The sequence below is a fragment of the Anneissia japonica genome, unplaced genomic scaffold, assembly GCF_011630105.1.
Source record: "Anneissia japonica isolate Jap-2015-1 unplaced genomic scaffold, ASM1163010v1 scaffold1511_len2985839_cov193, whole genome shotgun sequence".
Lineage (NCBI taxonomy): Eukaryota > Metazoa > Echinodermata > Crinoidea > Comatulida > Comatulidae > Anneissia > Anneissia japonica.
The window spans coordinates 2,499,245-2,510,450 of NW_022685291.1; the positions used below are offsets into that span (position 1 = coordinate 2,499,245).

Below are 11,206 nucleotides of genomic sequence, written 5' to 3' on the forward strand. Positions count from 1 at the left end.
GTACTATATACAATACAATATTTATTGGATAACACTTTTATAACAGTGGCACACGTTAGACAAATTCTAACGGTGCATCCAGAAAAGAACAAAGCAACAGAAATAAAAAAATTAAATTCTTAATTATGAGAGATTTACAGATAACATAACATAACATAACATTATTGCCCACCCACCAATCAAATTAGTAATAATAATAATAATAATGACAATAACATTAATAGGATTAAATAAGCCAACAGTTAAGATGCTAAGTAAATTGAGTCATTTAAAACGGTAATTCATAAGAACAACATTAATAATAATAATGAAGATAATAACATTAATAAGCCTACAGTTGAAAAGTTGAATAAATTATATTAACATTCATCAAAATATTTAAAGTATATTTTTAAAAGGTAATTGTTACCACAAGCATTTTTTTTTTAATTGAAAATTTGTAGATAGCATGAGCATTACTGTAAACTACACAATGACATTAATTAAAAATAATTATTCAAAAAGAATATTTCCTAGGATAATTATATATATTTTACAAAACTACCCAGTAATACATTTAAAATGTGGAGATATAAATTACAAAAATGTGAGAGTTGACAGAATTATTCTTGTCTCTTCACATAATTCTCAGCCATACAAGAGTTGATTCAACATAAAAATAATGTAATTGTTTTTTTATTGAATTTATAATAAAAGTAATGAAAATGAAATTAAATGGAAGTATGTTTAATACTTTATAAATAAATATACACAATGAGGATGCTATGAATCTGACTCAATACATTTTTTCATTTAATATTAAATAATATACATGTTTGTTGGTATTCCTAATATGGTGTGTGATTCAGTAGATGAAAATGTAACATAAACAAGCAGGGGCGGATCCAGAGTTGTCCAAAGGGGGGGCCGAGATTTGGGCCGATCGAGACAACAATGACCTAGGGGGTCCGGGGGCATGCCCCTGCGAAATTTGTGTGTTCTAGACGCCCGAAAATAACATTTGAGGCGTTGTGGGCTATCATTTTTTTCTTTTTCTTTCTTTTTTTCTTTTTTTTACCTTCCAAAAGAGGGGGGGGCGGGGCCTGGCCGCCCCTGCTAAACAAGTGAGCAGTATCATCATCATCAAAATTAATAAGTTTATATAGTTTGGTAATCACAACTGCAAATTTATATGAGTGATATGAAATAATATATATGTAGGTATTCACCTGTAAATTAATAATTATGAAAAGACCACACAACAACAGTAGCAACCAGTTGACTATCAATTTTTAATAATTGAATATTTTTACAGTTTTGTCACCATAATTTGCTACTGCAAGTCTCCTTGGATGATGTGAAATTACGGATAATCCCCTTGGACTTTTGATTTTATCTTCTGGTTTATCAATTCTTTTCATGAAAGTTCCATCACTACTGAATAGCTGTAGTTTGTGGTCACTTGATATAATGATGTTGTCATCCTCATCAACTACTACTGCATGTGGATACCTCACCTTACCATCCTCATTTCCTGATTCAACAAGGACTTTCAAGAACTGTCCCTCATTATCAAATAACAGTAGTCCTTGATTTTGAAAATACAATATAAGGCAATGTCCTTGATTTGTAAGAGTTACATCACAGACTCTACTTATTTGATTGTGTTTGCTTTTTGACCCTATCCGATGCTTCACCTTGTCATTATCAAAGTCAAGCATGTAGACATAGTCTGAATTGTAGTCTCCAGCATACACAACATTTGATGCCTCATCCACATGGATGCCAGATGGATTTGATCTGATCACCTCACCATTCATAACAAAAAAGCCCCAATAGATTGAAAAGTAACATTTTTAACATCAATATGCAAGAAAGTAACATGTATATGCATTATATGATTAAAAACTTACACTACAAAAATATAAAATCATAAGATCAATAGTGTGTGATTCAAATTTGATGAGAACTACACTATAAACAGTTGAGGTTGGCAGATTACAGTATTAATGTTTTCAGTTTAATAACTTCAACTCTATAGATATCATTTATGTAGAATAATTAATATTTTAACAGTTTAAAAAAAAACCACAACTTCATCTCTATGTATATCATATTCAATAATGAAATATTTTAACAAGTTTATAAACATTATGCCAACTTTATATTTCGATATTATTGTATTCAATAATTAATTATTAAGTTTAAGATTCATAACTTAACTCTATGTGGATGATATGAAATAATGGATACGTAGATATTCCTACACTTATAAATTTGAATTGTTTAAAACACACAAGTGAAGCAAGTGGACTGTCAATATTTAATAATTGAATATTTTTACTGTTTTGTCACCATTATTTGCTACTGCAAGTCTCCTTGGATGATATGAAATGATGGATAATCCCCATGGATTGTTGATTCCATCTTCTGGTTTATCAATTCTTTTTATGAAATTTCCATCACTACTGAATAGCTGTAGTTTGCGTTGACTTGATATAATGATGTTGTCATCCTCATCAACTACTACTGCACTTGGAGATGTTACCTTACCATCCCCATTACCTGCTTCAACAAGGACTTTTATAAACCTTCCCTCATTATTAAATAATTGTAATCTGCTGTTGTCATACTCCAATACAAGAAGGTGTCCTTGGTTAGTAAGAGTAAGATCACTGACATAACTCATTTGACCTTCTTTTCTACCATATGACCCTATTGTTTTGATGGTCTTGCCATTATTCATGTCAAACATGTACACACAGCTACTGTACCAACCTCCTGCTGCATACAAAACATTTGATGTCTCATCCACATGAATGCTCCGTTGTGTATTCTTTGCTCCCTCACTAATTGTTTTAATCAGCTGACCATTCATATTGCATATTCTGATAGGTTCATTAAGATTGTAATCACTGAATGCTATGTTACCATTCTTCATTTTGTACATTCTGTTAACTTTCACACCTTGTGGTAGCGTAACCTTACCAATATATTCTCCTGATTGCTTGTACTTGAGCATTTCATTTGTCCTACATGAAACCAGTAAGCAATCATCTTCACACTTAACTACATCGTAAACTTCATTATTAACATTGTTTGTTATTTTAATGGTATCTACTAATCCTTCCTTCTCTACTTTCATTATCATTGGTGACTGCTTGATTGGTTCGCTGCTGGCGCTCACATCTAATTTACAAATACCTGTACTAGTGCATTTTCCTGTCACAAAATAATCTCCATTGTCGTCTTCCTGAACTTGAGTGATGTTGATTTCTCCTGTAGGCTGTGTCCAAGTTGCCTTCAGTTGATTTGCATGTATTTCACATTCATCTGTTTTTATTATTTTGACAACAATTGTCTGACCTTGTAATGCATATTCCACTCCCTTCAGTGTTAGGCAATCTGCTGCTCCCTGTGATACGTACCCAATATCACATTGTTGCAATGAATCGAGCTGATTCTCATTGATAACAAATTTAATTTGTCCATTATCAGCCGGCTTTGTTTTTGGCAATTCATTGATTCTGTCCTTCAGTGCTGTAATTACTCTTTCACTTGACTGCATTGCTGTTGCTTTATCACTCTGCAAAAGCTGATTAAGAAAACTGAGTTTTGTATTTATATCAGATATTGTTGTTTTCAGTTCATCCATTTGGACATCTTGTACCTTCTTTTTGTTTTTGTATATTGCCTGTACTTCTTTTTTAATTTTGGCTCCATTCTCCTTGATTTTTCTTATCATCAGTTGTACATGATTGTCAACGTCTCTCAAAGTTGTATCTTTATTTTGATTTAATTGTTTAGCATTCTGAGTAACTGCTTTGAGGCCATCTTGTAATTTGCTTTTGCATTCATTGGCAGCTTTCTCCAATTCTGCTGAAGTTTCTTTAAATGCTTGAAAAGCTTTAGAAATGCTGATTATTTTGTGATTTCCTTCCAACTCCTTGTGGTCAGTAATTGTACAATGCATGCATATTGGAGTTTTACAATCTGTGCAGTAAAATTCCAAAGGTTTGCTGTGAAGCAAACACTTCGGCGGATGTAGTAAAGTCATCTGTGAAGGGGTCATTGATCGCACATCCTCCACTGAATGTAGCTTGTGGTTGGCAAAGAGTCGAAAATCTTTATGAAGGTCACTACAAGTAGAGCACAAGTACTGTTTGCAATCTTGGCAGTAATATTCTGGCTGTCCTTTTTTACAAACACATTTTATCTGATCTTTTTTAGAAAATTGTTTAATAGTTTCTAATAAGTTATTTAAAAAGGTATTTGGTGGAAGCTTCCGAAGCCCGCCCTCTGGAATGGGATATGATTTTGAACAGGTTGGACAAGTCAGCTTACCCTTCTCCTTAACCCAATCTTCCAGACATGTCGAACAGAAACTATGAAGGCAGTTGAGAGATTTAGGATCTTGAAGTCTCTTGAAGCATATGGTGCACTCAAGGACATTCTCATCAACATTTTCCAAAAACTGATTTAGCTCACTGGTAGCCATCTTGAACTAATCCTGTGAATTATAAATTTTTTTTTTGAGCTGGTTTTGTACAGGGTAATAATAAAGATATAAAATAATAAGTTTATTTAGGGAGCCTCGCAAAATAAAGCAACGCGTATACCCGTCTACAACGCGTGGTTGGGGATTAAAATCTCTTCGCGTTGCCGACGAGTGGTTCAAGATACTGATCAAAAATGTTGGACGATTCCATTTCGCGAAATTAGGGTTCGTTTTCCGACGTTTTTGTTCTACTTGTTTGCGTCGGTTTATCTCGTGATTTTGATGTACAGTAGTGTGAATTAATTTTAATACTATATCCTGTCATTTGTTATTGAGCTATTCTGTAAAATTTAAAACCGAAATGACGAATACCAAGACTTGAAACCCAATGAAATTTCCTATACACTTTTATACTGTATTGTAATCAGGCCAAACTCAGGTTTTTGCCATGAATATTGACGGGATAAACGCAATTTAATGCCAGTATATTGCTTTTTCTAGAACTATTCATAGGAACATTCCCACGCTCTGCTTCTATGGAAATACAGACTGAATCAAAGTGTATGTGTCATTGATCATAGCTCAAACCCTTTGTTATAACCAGGCCAAACTCATGTTGTTGCCATGAGCATGGAGGAATAAATTCGTAGTGACAGGATAAATGCAATTTAATGCCAGTACCTGCTTCTTCTAGAACTTATTTATAGGAAAAGTCCCATGGTTCTGCTGCTATGGAAATTGACTATTAAGGGGCATTGATCTTGCTGCGGGCCGAGTTATGCATAGCCGTACCCTTTGTACGGCGCCCAGTGATAACGACTCGACGTTACCATGGAAAAGCATAGAATAAACTAAGAAAATATCAGTCTCTTAATTTTTGTGTGCAATTAAATCTTGTATTTATAATTTTTATTATTTTTTAAAAATTTTTTATTATTATTATTATTTTTTTTATTAGTCTCATTTTCAATTATATTTTATATTTGTTATATATATTTGAAAATGGATTTGGTACGATACAAATAAATTAATTACAATAAAGACAACAAGGAAGTGACAAACAGAAATTAAAAATCAAACAATAACAGCTCATTCAGTAGAACATAAATTATAGTTAATTAGCGTAAACAGTTTATTACATGAACATAGGCCTAATTAGTGATCAAGATCTACTGTGTGTGTGTACAACAGTTGCTTGTATATGCTTGTATGATAATCAGATCTAAACACAATACTTTTATTTAGTGGTTTTTTTTGTTTGTTTTTTTTTCTCATTTTGGAAGCTTAACAACAATAATTTATGCCAAAAAATGTCTACCGTATCCGAAAACGCCATTCCTCTACACCCAGGCCCAATGTCTGTTTTCAAAATGACCTACAGAGAATGAATGAAAATAAATGGGGGAAAATAATGCCACCCTAGCTTAGCCAACTGCACTAAATTCTGATATTCATCGTATATGTTGAGTATTTATTGGCTGTCACTGTACTTTATTATCAATAGGACTACAAATAGTAGGCCTATTGTACACTTATTTTTGATATAGGCCTACCATAATATATTTGAAATGCAAGGTTATTCCCAACTATTATATCGGAACAAATTATAGACAATAAATCAATGGATAGAAAAAGCAATTTAAAGAATGAAATAATGATAATATGTTAAGAGATCGTAATTCAGTAAATATCCCATAGCCCATTGAGTACAGGACCAGAGTCAAGCGTCTAACTTTTACTGTGATAGAACATAAACTGGGCATTCAGACTGTGTTCTCGGCGCATGTTCTCAGCACATAATGTTCTCGGCACACATCATTTTTTGTAGTCTGAACGTGTGCTAATGGAATTTATGTCGAGCACAGAATGTTCTAGCTAGAACCCAGTTGAACCACGTTCTCGGAACAAAATGTTTTCGAACTACGACTCTGGAATGAAGTCTGAACGTGTGCCAAGCATAAAATGTTATAACTGGGCAAGCTTCAGTGACGTGACCTGACCTGCTTTGACATTCTTCCGAGGCGCAATGTACACATGTTAGGGCAAATATAGAAAATTATTAGATTATCGCTCCCGCAAGCGTCAAAAATTTGGGAAATATTGATGCGGGAATAATTTTTTTTCCCCGCATCTATTATTTCAACAGCATAAAAATAACAATGCCATTTTGTGACTTTAAATACATTTTCTTTAAAAAACTATAAAATTAAACCTGTTTTTATACAATATTTACTATTACAGACCAAATATAAACAGTCCTCTCCCTCATTGATAAAAACAAAGGCGAAATAGGCCTAATCTATTGTTCCAATTAAAAAAAACCGCCCTTCATCATTTTTTTAGATCATAAGAGTGATAATCTAATAATATTTTCTATGTGCTTTTATAATACAGCAGCAGTACTACTGTTCTCTTCATTAATTTATGCTGTAGGCCTAAATGTTTTGGAACAAAACAAAATTCTGAAAACATGTTCTGACAGAGGAAGCACATGGAGTGCAGTCATTGAATTGAATTGTGTAGTTGAAGTTTGGAAAGAAGGGAGATAGAAGCACAAAATACCAAAAGGTCTGGGAATAAGCAACTTTTCCAAAAGGTATCCGACAATCTTGGGATTTCCATGAAGACCCTGGGATCGTATAAGAGACAAATTTAATAAAATGGAAACAAAGTTAGGCCTACAGTGACTCTGAGCTCCTCTCAAAATGTTACACATGCATAAATGCCAAGAACATGGTTTTATAATCTGAATGATCGTATTTTAAAAGAACCGTTCGTTCGGTGTGGTATGTGAACATGTGCCGAGAACATAATGTTACGATAACATTTTATGCCGAGTACTGTACATAATCTGAATGCGCCCTAGAGTATGTCAAAACCACAGGCCCTACACTTCCAGCCGACGATGCAGTACACTGCAAGGAAGACGTTCCAAGTCCACTTGATACGTTGTGGCGTACAAACAATTGAAAACTACTTTATACATTACCAGTGCGTTTTATAAATGAAATTAAAATCCCTGTAGTAAAATAACATAGTCATTTGGTACATTCAAGCGTTTAAAAACGATTTAATGATTATACATTTTAAATTTAATTATTTTGAAAAATTATTATAAAATTAATAACCCATATGGAATGGTAGAGTCCATGGTTAATCAACGACACAACAAAACATGTGCTTCGCTGTTTGAAAAGGGGTGAAAGCAATTCATTGAACAGCAATCTAGAGAAAACACGGAGAAAACAATATTTTACAGTATACAATACCTTTTTTAAAGAGCCTGATAATCATATATAATAAATATATTCTTTTACACTAAACTTCGAGATTAATCAACATTGAAATAGAATAGAGAGTCTAGGTTTGTGCCGCATCAAAACATGTGTTTCATCGGTAGAAAGGGGTGAGAGCAGTGCATGTAACTGCTAGCTGGAGAAAATTTTTTTTGGTTTTTTGAAACGTTTCTCGTCACATACAATGGATATACTGTTCCACCAAAGTTCCAGATTAATCAATATTAATATAGATAACATATAGGCCTAGGACAGCTGCTCACATTTATATCAGATAAAGGTACTAATATGAAGTTCAATAATTCTTTTTTTTGTATTTCGCTAACACTGAAGGAAGTGTACCCTATCTACGTTCATGATCGCATGTAGGCCTACTGTAGACCGATATCTGTCTGTCGTCCTAGACAGTTTTATTTAATAATCTTAATTAATACTAAGACGATATAAGAAATGATAATTTTAAAGACTAACTGTAAAAAAGATATAATTAGGCCTAACAAAAATTCATAAAAATTGCCTGTTTTCGATTTTTAATTTTACTCCGTAATTTTTCTGAGTAAGCCAAAGCCTAGGCCTATCAATGGAGGTATATTATCTATGTCCTAGGCCTCTTCTAGTTTTATATTTCTGCTGTCTGTTGGTTTTAATCGTAATGGTGACGATAATCTCGATAAATTATTAATGTAATTCTCAGAAATATAACGTGAGCTTGCGTTACATCCAATAGGGTTTATTTTTATACGAGACGTTTTTGTTTGTGTTAATTGGGTTTTTACACTAAGCCTGTTATCAGTTCCCCACTACGAAGTGGAGTAGCCCAGGAAAATAATCCCAACGCGTGGCCAACTATGGGATTAAACTGCCTTTAATCGCATCGCGTGGTCCGCTCGTATACGCGTTGCTTTATTTTGCGAGGCTCCCTTATATTATGATGGGCTAGACCCCTTTTATTCAAACTATAGGACTATAGGGTTGCCAAGATATTTTGCTGGGTTTGCTAGACGTTTTTTGCTGGGTTTCGGACAGTACCAGCATGAAGTTAAAATTTTTAATTTTAATGTTGACAGATCTGATCTTTGGTGGTGGTGGAAGAGCAATGGTGATGAACAGCAGTGATAGATGATGGTCAGCGATGTTGATGATTAGTGTTGGTGATGGTAGGTGATGGTTAGAGTTGATATGTGGTGTTTAGTGTTACAGTAGGTAGAAGTTAGTGTGTGTGATAGGTGGTGGTTTTGTTGGTGGCAATGCCATAGCCAGCTATTGAGACAATTTGGACAGTCCCACACAATATTTCTAATTGGTCCACAAAGAATGGATCCAAATTAAATTATGCAATTTTGTACATAAATGAATCCACTTTTTGTCCATATATTCTCATATTTAGCCTAAATATGTACAAGAGTCCAGATTTTTCATATTTTTGCATAAATGGGGTCAACTTTTAAGAAAATAGGTTTCATTTTCTCAAAGAATGCAGATAATGTAGTACAGAATAATTTTAAAATAATTTTACTATGAAGTACAGTGAGAACTCAAATTGGACGGTTGTTGACAGAATTTTCTTTTCATCACTTTTTGAGAATTGGTTGAGCCAATGGACCTAGGACATAGAAATTACAACTGCTAAAAAAACAAATTAAAAATGTAAAATAAATAGCATTGGTATATGTAGGATGCAGCAGTTGATATTAATTTTGAATGAAGTTATTTGCAGTCAAAAGCTTGTATTATGTTTACACCATGAAGTGACAGTGCCGTTGTCTTGCACTCACATCATATTCCTTGGTGTCAAAATAAAAATCATAAAAAGTACATTAATATTAGGGTAAGGACCATTGAAAAAGAATGTGTAAGTTTTTTTCAGCTGACAAAATAATGTGATCTCAAATTGTTGAACTTATGGCCTGCAGGAACACACCTATGAATATTAATATGGATACGCCTTGGGGTAAAAATGTTTACAGTAGTTATTTTAATGAGTAATTTCAATTATGAAAATACTTGTACAGGTATTTGTATGAGGGAGGGGACCACAGAACCTTAATAAAATACATTCATAAATCTTTTTTCAGCTGATCAAGTAATATGATGTATAATGTTGATTTTATGGCCTGTAGCAACACACCTAGAAATGTTAGATATGACATACTTAGGCATACATCTGTTTGAACAGTTCACATTCATGGACACTCAAATAATTAAGTTATTTATTGGATGTATCCTACTGAACAACATTTAAATTAATGAGATATTTACCTTAAAATACTCTTCAACCAGTGGTGCGGCACATGTAAAATGCCTCCAGACAATAGAAGTGGGTTTTTCCACATTTATCTTTAGTCATTTGACATAGGGCGTAGTTGGTGTGTTTGTATGTGCAATGAACCATGACGTTATGAAGTGAGACATGAAACTTTGAACTCTTGTAAAGTTCAATAGCCATATACTTGTATTGATTGAAGTCAGACTTATTTACTGTCTTTTTTCTTTTTATATATATATATATTTTTATATATTGTTCTGATTTTTTTTCCTTCTTTCCCGTTTTCCAAGGTTTTTGCACAGAGTTTTGCTCACTTTTCAGGCCTTGAAATTCTTCAAACTTTGTTTGTTTTGAAAACCATATCAATATATGCATGTCGTCACAGATGGACGTGTTTTTTGAATAGTGCGCGGTTACCGTGTCTTGGAATGCAGCATTGAATTTATATTGGTACTGGTCTCGGAGCAAGTCGCTCTAGTCGCTGAATGATATTGGTAAAGGTGGATCTGAATAGTCGCTACTTTAAGGGCTAACCTAGTTGCTCTATTGAGTTTTATAGAATTAGTATGGAGGTTGCAACCGCAGCCAAAAGGCAACGGCAGCTATCGTCACTTGATAGTTCGGTTGAGGAGGCACCTGTGAAGGATAGAGATAAGAAAATATCAACCATTTTGAATATGCTCACTGAAATGTCGAGCGATATAAAGGAGGTGAGAGACAAGCTTGAAAAAGTAGAGGCAGATAATTTGATTCAGCTAAATGAAATAAAGAATCTTAAGGAAGAAAATAGAGAAATAAGAGAGAGAGTTGGTATTGTGGAAGCGAGTATGGAAAACATGGATATTGGGATCGAAGATATAAAACACGAGTTAACTCTTAAGGCAAGCTCCAGTGATTATGAAAGACTAGAAAACACGATTGAAAATAATACGGGCAGTAGCGGTATGCGAGCTGAATTAGAGAAACTGCTGGACAAGGTGGATGATTTAGAAAACCGGTCAAGACGGAACAATGTTATATTTTATGAAATTCCAGAGGAATCCGAAGGAAAGAACTGCAAAGAATTTATGGAGGGGTTTGTCCAGAATGGAATAGGATGCGAGGTGGAAATAGAAAGAGCGCATAGAATTGGTGCACGTAAGTCAAAAAACGCAAAACCCAGACCCA

At 33.8% G+C, this 11,206-nt stretch overlaps 1 protein-coding gene across 2 annotated transcripts in view; it reads right to left on the bottom strand.

The window, feature by feature from the left end:
* Nucleotides 1-2,301: 2,301 nt before the first annotated feature.
* Nucleotides 2,302-11,206, bottom strand: part of LOC117110701 (tripartite motif-containing protein 2-like) — a 30,529-nt gene continuing 21,624 nt past the window's right edge. Inside the window, exons 1-2 of one of the 2 annotated variants that reach the window (XM_033253472.1) lie at nucleotides 10,033-10,154; nucleotides 2,302-4,489 (exon numbers count right to left, since the gene is read on the bottom strand). In XM_033253472.1, the coding sequence (XP_033109363.1) occupies nucleotides 2,303-4,477 (2,175 nt within the window). In that variant the 5' untranslated portion in view covers nucleotides 4,478-4,489; nucleotides 10,033-10,154 and the 3' untranslated portion in view covers nucleotide 2,302. Of the gene's footprint in view, nucleotides 4,490-10,032; nucleotides 10,155-11,206 lie in introns of those variants that run through there. The other variant, XM_033253478.1, reaches the window with a different exon arrangement.